Consider the following 12,937-nt stretch of genomic DNA (forward strand, 5'->3'; position numbering starts at 1 on the left):
GGTGGAGTGGGAGTGGGGGTAGGGAGGGGAACTGTCCCAGCTCAGCTTCCCAAGGGTCTATCCTTCTCACAGCTTCAAAGCCAGTGCCTCTGAATGCAGTACTGCACTGTTAAGTCGTTTTAAGGCTCCTGGCTGGACACCATTTTAGCGTCCACTCAGTTGGACTTGGTGGACAGATCTCCTTTAGGCAACATGGCTTTCCATTGAAGCTAATATTTGCCATCAGCGTTTGAGTAAAGGGAAAGGTAAGCTGCCGTGTGATACTGTGAGTTCCGTGTGCTTGATACTGTGACTTCCGTGTGACTGATACTGTGAGTTCCGTGTGCTTGATACTGTGACTTTCGCTGCACTCGCTGACACATGGTCATTTCTAAAGGAGCCAGCAGCTGGCCGACAGCAACAGTGTGTCCCCTCAGCTTTGCAGATTGAACAAAGTACATCTGGTAGATTCTTTATTGGTTTTAAATACTATGTAAATACTGAAGAAGCATATAATGTCAGCATTTTTTAAAATCACAATGGCATTAAGAACAAAAGGTGTGATTAACTAAAATTTGTCTCCACACCAGAAAGGAGTGGAAACTGTGGTGAAGTCCTCATGAGGAGAGCTATGTTGCTGGTGGGCCTGGGGATCATTCATTGTTGTGTGTATGATGAATTCTGGGTGGAGTTTTGGCAGTGAGCAAAAAGCCTAGGGTGTGACTGGTGGGCTTCTGTGGTGCGGGTGTTGGCTTGGGAGACGAGGGAACAGCTGTCTCCAGTTTGAGAACACACACTAGTAAAAGTGTACAACAGTGGTTCTCAACCTGTGGGTCACAAATCAGATATCCTGCACATAAAAAAGATATTTATGTTACAATTCATAACAGTAGAAAAGTTACAGCTACGAAGTAGCAATGAAATAATTTTATGGTTAGAGGAACCATATTAAAGGGTCATGACATTAGAAAGGTTGTGATCTACTGGTCTACAAAGTTGCATCTGGGGATTTTAGGAGCATAAAGAAGGGGTTTGATAATTTCCTAGCTCATGTCCTGATCTTTCCAGGTCTCTTTCTTCTATAGTAAATACTGGTTGAGGCTGTTATCTGTATATATTGCTGCAAGTAGGAATTTATTCTGCTGATCTCATTCTGTCAACTCTGATACTGAGAAGTTGATGTGTCATCTCCACATATCCCTCAGATATGTTGTGTATGGGGCTTTGTGAGGATGGGACTAGATCTGCCACTCTTCAGTGCAGGCCCTTTCTAGTGGCATATTCTGTGATTCCATTCGTATAAAACTCGAAAATGGTGACAGCTGTAGAGACAGTTGTGTCTCTGATCACTAGGCGACTGTTATAGTCTGTCCTAGTTAGGGTGACCATTGCTGTGATGGAACTCAGTGACCAAAAGCAACTGGGGAGGAAAGGGTTATTTCACTTACCCTTCCAGGTGACAGTCCGTCGCTGAAGGAAGTCAGGACAGGACCTCTGTAAGGTGACGCTCTCGCCTGGGACCTTAGCTGTGTGCGTGGAGAGTACATGCAGCCAAGTGCGCGTCTGCGTCTGTCCTTTTTATTTATGAAAACTGGATGGCCTTAATGCAAAGCATGTAGAATAGCAGGGTAAAGTTCTCCTAAGGTATTGAAATAGTATGATATTGTATTTCCTAGGTTTTACCAATTCTTGAGATTCTGTATCATGTTGAGGAAAGGAACTCACACCATGTCTATATGGCCCTTATAATCCTGCTGATCCTTACAGAGGACGATGGCTTCAATCGGTCCATTCACGAAGTGGTAAGTCCTCATGGCTGATGACGGGTCCAGAGCAGAGGGGCTTCTCCACAGAGCGCACTTGCCTTGGGGTTTCACCCACTCCCCTTCTGCTAGAGTGCCTGGGAGGACTCGGAATAGAGATAGTGTTTCCTTCCGGTTCATAAACCAGTATGGTGTTCTTTACCCTCATTCCCTTCTGAACAACTACTAGCCACTGTTAACACTTGTCAAATTGGTTCAGTAATAATAGATAACTCGTTTTTTTCACATGTATACTGTTTTCATTAGTATATGTTTTTTATACATCATGCTGGGTTACATTCCATATGAAAACACAATGAGCCTTTCCCTCATTGTTCCCCTAGGACAGTTTTACCTGTGCTTTCATGTCACATGTAAGTACACGGTTTTATGTCTTTGAAATCTAGCAACCAGAAACAAGAGAAAACATACTGTTTGTCTGAGACTTACTTCACTCACTTAATACAATTATTTTTAGTCACATCCGTTTTCCCAAAATGATGTCATTTTGTTCTTTTTGTTGTTACTTTGGGACAGGGACTCATGTAACCCAAATTGGGGTTGAGCTGACTATGTTGGTAGGGCCTTCCTGCTCTGTCTCCCTAATCCTGGGGATTCACAGGTGTGTATTAGCACACCTCATTAACTTTGTTCCTAATGGCTGAAAAAAAAAATACTCTACATTTTCTTTATTCTTGTTTCTGACAGACATTAACTTAGCACCTGTGACTAGTGCTGCTGTGAGTGTGACAGGCAAGTGTCTTTATGACACATCAGCTTGGAGTCCTTTGGGTAAATACAGTCACATATCACACCTAGTTTTAGATTTTTGAGGAATTACCATATTGATTTCCGTAGTGGCTGGACTTAGTTTACATTCCCATGAGAAGTGTTCAGGATGTCTCTTCTTTCCAAAAAAGTGTGCATGAACGTGGGGGGAGGGGTTGGGCTTCCATGACAGACACCCATACCCACTCAGCCATCCCTGCCCTGTGCTCCCTTTGCCATAGCTTCAGCTTTTGTTACTGTGTTGTAAATGCTGGCCATTCTGACCAGGACAAGGCGTAATCTCTCTGATGACCAGTGAGGCTGGACAGTTTGTGTTTTTGCTTTTCTTAGAATTATCTCTTCATATCATTTACTAATTGCATTGTTTGATTCCTTGTCATTTCTCAAAGTCACTCTTCTGGGAGTCGTCTAGATAGCAGAGACTTTCCTCCTATCTCTGTCTCTTCACAAGGTGTTGACTTTCATGCACAAAGTTTTTAGTTTCCTGACATTGTGACCTTTGTCATCTGATTATCCCCTGAGCAGCTGGAGTCCTGTTCAGGGAGTCCTCGTCTATTCCTGTATCTTGAAGTATTTTCCCTCAGTCTGTTTTACATCTGATCTATTTGGACTTGATTTTTGTTCAGGGTGAAAAACTGGGATCTAGTTTTATTTTCCTACGTATGGATTTCCAGTTTTTGCAGCACCATTTGTTAAAGAAACCATCTTTTCTCCAGTGTCTATTTTTGATACCTTTTTGAGATATATAAATACCTATATATCATACTCTGTAAAAGTTGGCTTATTTATATTATTAGTGCACTGGAAGAATTCTTTATATATTTTTGATCATGTTCTTTTTGTATTGCAGTCTGTTAACATAGTGAAATATACCGATGAATCTTTCCATTAATATTAAAACAATTTTTCCATCCCCGGGCTCACACCATGACTGGCCATGATGTGTTGGTTTGTAGTATGTATCCATATACTGTTTGGTTAATCTTTGAGTTTTGTTAGCTGTCTCTTAATGAATTTGTATACTTCTTCTAAGATAACCTTTATTGCCTCTGCACTTGCGGGCAGCCCTGAAGAGCAGCGGGAGGACTTGTGTCAGCTGCCTTTCCGACCAGCGGAAATAAGGAGGCAAACATGAGCTCTTCTCCATGCAGTTTAATCAGGAACCTTCATTTTTACTTCTTCTCTAGCTAGCTTCTTTTATATTCTTCTATATCTTCTTCTTACATCTTACTAGTTACATCTTTCTTTCTTCTTACTTACTCCTATTTCCTACTTACTCCTATTCCCTACATCTTACTACATACATCTTACTTCTATCTTTACATCTTACTCCTATCCTTACATCTTACTTACTCCTATTCTTACATACATCTTACTTCTATATCTACATACTTACTCTATCTATACATACTTACTCACTATTCTATATATACTTACTCCTAATCTCTCTCCAGCCCCCAGCCCTTGTGGGTAGGCATACCCTTTCCTAAGGAGTTGTTCTTACTCACGCTTTTCTTCTTTATTACAGATATTAAAAAACATTACTTGGTATTCAGAAAGAGTCTTAACTGAAATTTCCCTGGGGAGCCTCCTAATTCTGGTCGTAATAAGAACCATCCAGTACAATATGACTCGGACTAGAGTAAGTACCCATGGCCGTCTCTCTGCCTTTGCGGGGTTAAGACCATATCGCAAAGCTTTAATCTCATGAAGCGTGATTATGAAATGCAGTAGAAAATTCAAATTTAATCTCATAGAATGTGCTAGAAGACTTTGGATCAGCACTTAGCATATTATATGATTATATTGCAGTGTCTATCTTAATATTTAATGGTTGTTCGATGCAATATCCTTTGCATGAAATGGAAAGTAAGCAGTGAGATCAGAGCTGTTGTGCAGGCTTGCTGGGCTGAAGACTCTGGTCTGCCCTTTAAAGCAACAACAAAATACCTAGAGGTGAGAAGAAGAGAAAATACAAACTAAGATCAGGAAGAAGGTACAAAGGGCTGAGGCTGTTGCTCAGCTGGCAGTGCAGCTGGCATGCATGAGCCTGGGCTCTAGGCAGACCACCCCGTTAACTAGGCATGCATAAGCCTGGGCTCTAGGCACACCACCCTGTTAACTAGGCATGCATAAGCCTGGGCTCTAGGCACACCACCCTGTTAACTAGGCATGCACAAGTCTGGGCTCTAGGCACACCACCCCGTTAACTAGGCATGCAGGAGCCTGGGCTCTAGGCACGCCACCCTGTTAACTAGGTATGCAGGAGCCTGGGCTCTAGGCACGCCACCCCGTTAACTAGGCATGCACAGCAAGGTCATCCTCAGCTATAGAATGTTTGGTTCGCTTTGTTGTGGCAGGATGTTACTTTGTAGCTCTGGCTGGCTGTAAGTGGCTCTGTAGGCCAAGCTGGCCTTGACTCAGATCCAAGTGCCTCTACTTCCCTAGTGCTGGGGCTAAAGGCTTTGTGCCATCATGCCTAGTGTGTATAGCAGATCTGAGACCAGTTTGAACTACATGAGAATCTGTCTTCAAAGGAAAGCAAGCCCCTTCCCCATAGTACAAGAGAGCAAAAGCCTTGAAAAGCCAGGGGAAAAACAAGGCAAGCAGTTCTGCTGAACTCTGTAGAGTTTAGACTTAGCCAGGAGAAATGTGTTACAAAGGAAAGCAAGTCATAAGTTGTTTACTTAATCTTCCTATTTCTGTCTGTGGGGCATGTGTAAACATGCCCCAGTGTTTTTTGTTTACTTGTTTTTATCTGAGATTGTTGGAGGCGGTTGTTTAAGGAGGGAGAAGCGCTTGTGTTTTGGAAAGATGGCAGCATGCACTTCCTCCGTTGCTGTGTGTGGTGGTGAAGTCTGGAGCGGCACACTGTAGGAGCTTTACTGTTCCTGCTGCAGACGGCTTCAGAATCCCCACTGTGGGAATGATCATCTGCATTGTCAAACTGCCTGTCCATTGCTTCCAAATGAATTTGGAAACAACTTGACTTCTTAGTGCTTTATAGATTGGGAACTAGAGAATCTAGATCCTGGGCACTCTTCTGGCGTTAGGACAGTTGGGTGAATGTTGCTTTTAGTAACCTTCCTTGAAGTGTGGAGAAGACGTGGTGTGTGTTCTGATCTTGCTGTCTCCCCACAGGACAAGTACCTGCACACAAACTGCCTGGCAGCTTTAGCAAACATGTCAGCTCAGTTCCGCTCCCTCCACCAGTATGCTGCCCAGAGGATCATCAGGTAAGCACGAACCTGAAAGGAGGCACTGCGCTTTGTCTTCTGGGGGTCTTCTAAGGCGGGTGCTACGTCAGTGTCCCTTTTAAACACGTGCAAAAACGACAGATTTCCCAGTTTCCCACTGCTTTCCAGTTGTATGGTTTCCATGGTTGAGAGTACCCTTCTGTTTTGTTTCCTAACATACTTGTTGATTAGAGTTGATGGCATTTGTATTTGGTCCTGTTATGAACTAGAGTGTTAGGTCTCATCCTAGCTTGTGTATCAGCTTTCCAGAGGCATACGCACTTTGTTAGTAACTCGAACAAAACCTTAACCACTGTGCTAAATATTTTATAAAGCACCACATTACAGCTTCATAATTTCTGGTTTGTCTTTGAGGATTTTTACTTTTACTTTTGGTTGGGCTTTATGCAGGTGCTGTACCACTCAACTGTTGCCTCCCATCAAGGACCCCCTCCATGGCTATTTAACTTTGTCATGATCTCCTCTCTCTGCCGCAGCAGTTACTCCTATTATCTATATAACTTTGTTATATTACTGTTTTGTAGGCTAAAATCATAGGCCAGCAGAGGCACATCTTTCCTGGAGGCTCAGTGGGAGAGCCTGCTTTCCAGCTGTTAGATAGAAGCACCTTGTTCCTTGCTTGTGGCCTCTGCCACCATCAGCAGTGGGTGGCTGAGTCCTTGGCTGATCTCATTGCTCCACACTCCTTTTTGTGGTACTCTCTTCCACTTGGATGGTACCAAGGCCCTACTGCACAAATCCAGTCCCTTTCTGTCTTAGTAGCCTTACAGAACCATAACTGCGAGCTCCCTTTGGCCAGGTATAGTACCGCATTAACATTTTCTGGGGGGCTGTGATTTGGCCTGCCCTAGCAGTTGTCACCAGGATCACATTAACGTTTTCTGAGGGCTGTGATTTGGCCTGCTCTAGCAGTTGTCACCAGGATCTTTAAAGGTCGGAACGTTAGTTATCCAATCATAACTGTCACTTTCAGGCTTTTCTCATATATATGGGTATTTTTATTTTCCAGTAGGCAGCTCAATGCTGTCTTAGCAGTTTTCAAGTAAAACATGTAGCATGGAAGCCATCATTTTCTTCTTTAATTCTTGCTCGTAGGACAACTCCTAGGACAATGCAGAATTTCTTTTTCTCTGGCACTGGTGACTGGACCTAAGGCTTTGCTCAGCTCATACACTGGTTCCACTACTGTCTCTAGCCCTTGTCTCTGGCCCTGGGATTTTTTGACATAGGGTCTCACCATGATCCCAAGCTGGCCTTGAATCCACCCACAGTCTTCTCGCCTGGGCTTCCTGAGTCCAGTGATTGCAGGCAGCAGTTGGTTTGGTGTTTCAGACTGCTGTGGTCCCAGTTCCATATGGCTTGCAAGTAGCACTCTCATGTTCGACCCATGTGTCTGTTTGCTGACCTGGGCTTATTTCTTTTAATAATCTTTCTTACTCATTCCCCTAGAATATCATACAGTGTATTTTGATCATCTTTATCTCTCTCCCCCAATTGTTTCTGATTTGTCCTCCATCTCCCTACCCAGCCAACTTCATGTTCTTCCCCTCCCTCTGTAAAAACCTCATTGAGTCCAGCGTGTGCTGGCTGGTCAATGACTTCTGGGCGTGGGGCCTGCCCTAGAGTGTGGTCGATACACCAGCTCTCACACTGTTACAGAAGAGTGGCTTTACCTCTCCTGGCCAGAGCTTCTCAGCTGGGGCCTGGGACTTTGGGGGCTTTGTGACCACCTTTACTTCTTCCATGCTGGGATTTGATCTGCCTTGAGTTTGCACAGGTCTAGCAAGGTTTCATAATTATCTTGAGTCCATACATGCATCTGCCTGGTTGTGTCTAGAAAAAAATTGCTTTTTTTTTTTTTTTAAGTCATTCACCTCTGACTCTTAAAATCTGTCTGCCCTCTCTTCTGTATAAGATCCCTGAGCTGGTGTGTGTGTGTGTGTGTGTGTGTGTGTGTGTGTGTGTGTGTGTGTGCGCACGCGTGCGTGCGTGCGTACGTGCCGAAGCCCCTTCCTCTGCATGCTGATCAGCTGTGGGTCTCCAGGCTAGCTGTCATCTACTGCAAGGAGAAGCTTCTCTGGTGAGAGCCGAGCAGTGCATTGATCTGTGGATGCGCAACAAGTCAATAGGAGTTGCTCTAATGCTATGTCCTTTTAGGAGAATGGTCAGAGTAGGTTTTCCTCTAAGGCCGTCTGTGTAGCCATCGCCTTATTAGCGGTGTTAGGTATGCTGACCTAGGCTCAGTTTGGGTAACTACTCAGAATTAACTTCTATATCTGTCTTCAGAATTGAGTAGAGTTCTATCTTACATTGACTCACAATAGCATTCACGTCTGCTCTCTGTACATGTTACCGCATTAGGGTGGGAAGTAGTACGAGATCGTCTAGTTAGCTGACTTTTTACTAACATGAGCTTTATTTCTTACCAAAAATACAACAGTCTCCTCATACCCTGGAGAATTTACTGATGACTTACAGTCTGTAGTCCAGCTCCCAACAATGGTCAGCTGCAGCTGTGAATGGAAGTCCAAGGATCTAGCAGTTGCTCAGTTCCACAAGATAAGCTGATGAAGCAGAGAGAGAGAGCCTTCCTCCTTCCAATGTCCTTATATAGGTCTCCAGCAAAAGGTGTGGCCCAGATGTGTACCACCACACCTTCAATCCCAGATGACCTTGAACTCAGAGATCTTCCTATCTTAATCTTCTGGGATTCATAGCCACTATGCCTCAAGACCTCCATGCCAAGATCCAGGTCGGAAACTTGTATCTCTCAGCCTCCAGATTAGGGCCACAGGGGGGCCCTCCAATTCTGGATTGTAGTTCATTCCAGATAGAGTCAAGTTGACAACCGAGAATAGCCACTACAATGGTTTCTGCTGCTTTGTGGTCCTTTTCTGTTTGCATACACAGAGTTTTGCAGTGGCTTCAGATTGGTTTTCTTATAATGAATATTTTCTAAGGCCTGTTCATATGCAAATTCCAAATGAATTAGTTTATAATGTAAGTTTTGGTAGTGTGTTTTAGATAAAGGTAAACAAAATTCCTAGATGTAATAGTTAGAAAAAAAATCACCAATAAAGGCAGTATGCCCAGTTTTTTTTGTAGTACCCCAAATAAAAAACAAACCAAGATAAGGAACATAGTTTGGATCTGTGGTGAGGGAGTGTTTAGATACTGATGGACGCTGCTTACTTTACGATACTGGATTTTCATTTAGCATTGTGTGAATGAGGAATTATGCTAAGTAACGTAAGGTATATCAGAGCTAGTGCTAAGGATCTTGCCCTCAAATAATTTGTAACTCAGCAGCAGATGAAGGATCTGTCCTTATATGTAAGGCATAAAGAGCGCACATAGATACGAATGCTGTAGTAAAGTAGAATTCTTAGCGTCGGGAGAGGTGGTTGCTTAGAATGGTGAGAAGACATCCCATGAAGAGATGAGGCAGGGTGACAAGAACAGTTGTTAGATGCTGCAGTCCAGGAACATGTCAGTGACAGGGTGAGGGTAGGGTCACAGTGAGAAGGGATCCTCATGAGAGTTGGCAGTCCCAGTCTCAGGAGAGAAAGAGGGCAGGTGAATGATAAGGTGAAAGATAAGAATGTGCTCAAGGAACAATACAGTCCTGTATTAAAATGTCCTCATACAGCACAGTATTGTGTTAGTATATACCAATGAAAATAAAAAAGCTAAATAAATTTGGTTCAGTTGGCATGCTGTGGACATACATAGGGGTTAAAAGCGAGAAGTGAAATGAGCTGGGGACTTGGGGAGGGCCTCGAATGTTAGACATAACAGTGAATGAATGAGTTGTAAATGGGATTTAGACAAAGAAACTATGGATTTATAGAGCGACCTTCATTCAGTGGTATATTCTGCTGATCACATTTGAACAGGCAAATCACAGGTGCTTGCTGCCTGAGCTCTGAATCTAAGCGGCTGCGCTGGACAGAGCATCCTGTGATCTCGGAAGGAGCTCATTCTGCAGAACTCTCTCAACACCACCTTCAAGTGCTTTGTCTGTACGTTGACGTCTAGGTCTGGAAACCAAGCTTTATTCTCTAAGAAAATAATTGTCTTGGATTTGAAATGGAGACCAGCTTTTTGTAGCTTGAGAGAATCGTTTTCTATCAAATGTTTGTACCTAGGGTTAGATTGCAAAGCATGGGAAGGAATGTGTAGCCATAGCTGTGCAGAGCCCAGGGAGCTGGAGAGCCATCCTGCTAACCCTTTCCAGTGAGAAGCTTCATGAATGTATTCTAAATTCTCTTTTAGGAAAAGTCTGTACAACCTTATCTATGTCAGCTGTAAAACTCAGAGGAGCCAGTATTTTATGTGACCTTTAACACGATACAAGAGTCACATGTTGCTATGAGAGGATTTTAATGAAACTTAAAAATCTTCTTAGTTGGACATAAACATGAGGAACAATTTCTTGTGGTGCCGAAGTTCTTCATATTTAATAACAGTTTACCCCTCACAAACTCTCAGAACCCTAGAGATATCACAAGCAGATGTGATCTGTGTTTTGATTAACCTTACAAATTCTTTAGAATGTCTGATAGCATATATTCAATGTGCTCATTATTTGAGGTGAGTGATTTGTTTGTTTAGGAGTAGGTTATGTATAAGGCATTACATGGAAAAATAAACAAAAGAGACTGCATTGTAGTTGTTTATTTCCTGACTTTAAGATTTTCCTTTAGCCTGGCATGGTGCTACACCCATTTGATCCTAGTACTTGAGAAACAGAGGTAGGTAGATCTCTGTGAGTTCAAGGCCAGCCTGGTCTACAAATCGAGTTCCAGGACAGACAGGGATATGTAGAGAGACTCTGTTTTAGAAAACCAAAAATCAACCAACCAAAACTGAAAACAAACAAAAGTTCCTTAGTGTCTCATGCCCACCGGTTCCTGTTTCTGGCTTCTACACCCTTGGATTACCAGGCATTTTCTTTAGTATCTCATCCCGTCTTCATCTTTTCTCTAGGGAGTAACCTACTGCGTTCATACGTGGGAACACCTATTGCTTTGTTTATAATCAAGATCTGTCTTCATTGTACTGTCACTGCAGTGGAGTAGAGCACAGACACTAGAGCCACCTGCCAAGGGTTGGATATCGGCTCCAAAACTTACTAGCTGTGGTAGCTTGGAAAAGATCTTTAACTTCTCTGTGTAGCATGTCCCCAACTGTACATGCCGTGACAGTAGTGACTGTTAGAGTCGGAATGTTCCGCAGGTATCTGACGCCAGCAGTTGCCATCTTGCCAGGTCTGTGCATTTTCCCAGCCCCAAAGCAAGCAAAAGTAAACGTGGAAAACAGAGCCAGTCTGGGCATTTATGGAAATGGTCGTTCTGGGAGGGAAGTGAGCACCGCGCCTGCCTTCAGGGTCCTACTGTGAGCATTCAGCTCCAGTGGAGGAGGTGTTGGGACGAGGCGAAGTCTGCAAGTCATTAAACAGTGCTGTCCAGTGTCATCTGATTGATCTTTCTCTCACCTGTGAACTCTGCCGGTGGCTCAGAAGAAGGAAGCCCTTACGGCTTGAAGGGACAACCCATTTTTCATGAGCTTCAGCGCTGGTTGAGAATGCTCTCACTAGGAGCGGGTGTGTCTGTGAGGCTCTGCTGTGTAGAAACCCAGCGTGACCCACAGGTCTAGCGCAATCCCTGGAGACCTATGGGCCCTCTTTGGGGCTGGAAGAGATTGTTGGAAAAACCAACAGTAAAGTGCTGGGCATGGTAGCCCACACCTTTAAATCCCAGCACTCGGGAGGAAGAGGCAGGTAGATCTCTGTTAATTAGAGGTCAGCCTGGTCTACAGAGTGAGTTCCAGGACAGACAGAGTTACATACAGAGAAACCCAACACAGTGTCAAAAAACCAATCAAACAAACAAACAAACGAAAACAGATGCCTTCCCTACCCTTTCTCCCCATCCTCACCCCGGGAGGGAGGGGCTAGGGAAGATGCGCTGCCTTCAGCTTCTGCTTGGGCGATTGTTGTTTGTGTGCAGAGGAAAGCTGGGCTCTGCCCAGAGTGTCAAGATGAAGAAGCAAAAGGAGGATGTGGATATGACATTTTTATCTTGCTGTTAGTTGCCCTGCAGACCCCAAGGGGGGGTTGGTGACATTTCTAAGCCTCTAATCCCCCTTCTGTTTGAGCAGTTTTCTGTCTGAGGGAAGTGGGCATCGGCTGTCTGGCCGTGAGATAGAGCAGTAAATGAGAAGGGAGCAGGTCGAAGTACTTGAAAGAGGCAAGGCAATCAGCCAGCTGCTGAAACCCGAGAGCAGAGTGCATGCAGTTGGAGCCCACGGCAGCAGTGTGCAGTACAGCGTGCAGACTGTACGGCATTTCTAACCTTCTGACATTGCAGTGTCACACTGTCATGCACGTTGTTCACTCTTGGCAAAGGTTTAATCAACAGTTTTGTGCTGGTTTCTCAGTGGCATGTGGCTCCTGGGCCGTACATTGGACGGTCTCAGAGGTATTGTCCAAGGTGCCTGGTGAAAGGGCTTTGCCCTCAGCTATCCATGTGCAAGAGCTTTTCCGTATCCCTTCTGGCTTCGGTTCCCTTTGCAAGAGATCCACTTTGTACCACAGGCTATCCTTAACTTGCTGTATGGCCTGGGGTGACTTGAACCTAAGTTTATCCTGTTTCAGCCTCCCAAGTGTCCTGGTATCATCTGATAGCCAATATTTCCTGAAACGAAGCAAATGGAGATGCCACTGGATGTAGGCAGAGGTTTGTGATAGTGCCAGTTTATCTTGGGGTCTCAGTGAGGTCCTGTGAGGGACTCTGGAGCTTTAGCCATCGTGAAAGTGCAGAATTTACCAAATTCCAACAGGACGTGTGATCTCACATTTTAATAGAGAATTCACTTGTTCTTCCCAGTGCCTGGGCACAGACAGACTCCAGGTTCTGCCTTGCTGTGGTCTCTGCTGATCCTCGTTTGATCTTGGCAGAGCATTAGCCAAGGACGGAGGAGAAATGTTTGTCTTAGAAGCCTGGCTTCCTGTACCTCCTGTACTTCCTGCACCTCCTGCACTTCCTGTACCTCCTGTACTTCCTTACTTCCTGTACCTCCTGCACTTCCTGTACTTCCTGTACCTCC

General features: G+C 44.3%; 1 protein-coding gene across 3 annotated transcripts in view; it reads left to right on the top strand.

Annotated features, from left to right (window-relative positions):
• Window positions 1–12,937, top strand: part of Dym (dymeclin) — a 265,175-nt gene that overhangs the window by 96,851 nt on the left and 155,387 nt on the right. For all 3 annotated transcript variants that reach the window (XM_031366051.1, XM_031366049.1, XM_031366050.1), the window contains exons 11-13: window positions 1,656–1,781; window positions 4,099–4,212; window positions 5,712–5,806. In XM_031366051.1, the coding sequence (XP_031221911.1) occupies window positions 1,656–1,781; window positions 4,099–4,212; window positions 5,712–5,806 (335 nt within the window). The remainder of the gene's footprint in view (window positions 1–1,655; window positions 1,782–4,098; window positions 4,213–5,711; window positions 5,807–12,937) is intronic.

The sequence above is a fragment of the Mastomys coucha genome, unplaced genomic scaffold (assembly GCF_008632895.1).
Source record: "Mastomys coucha isolate ucsf_1 unplaced genomic scaffold, UCSF_Mcou_1 pScaffold13, whole genome shotgun sequence".
NCBI classification, from domain to species: domain Eukaryota; kingdom Metazoa; phylum Chordata; class Mammalia; order Rodentia; family Muridae; genus Mastomys; species Mastomys coucha.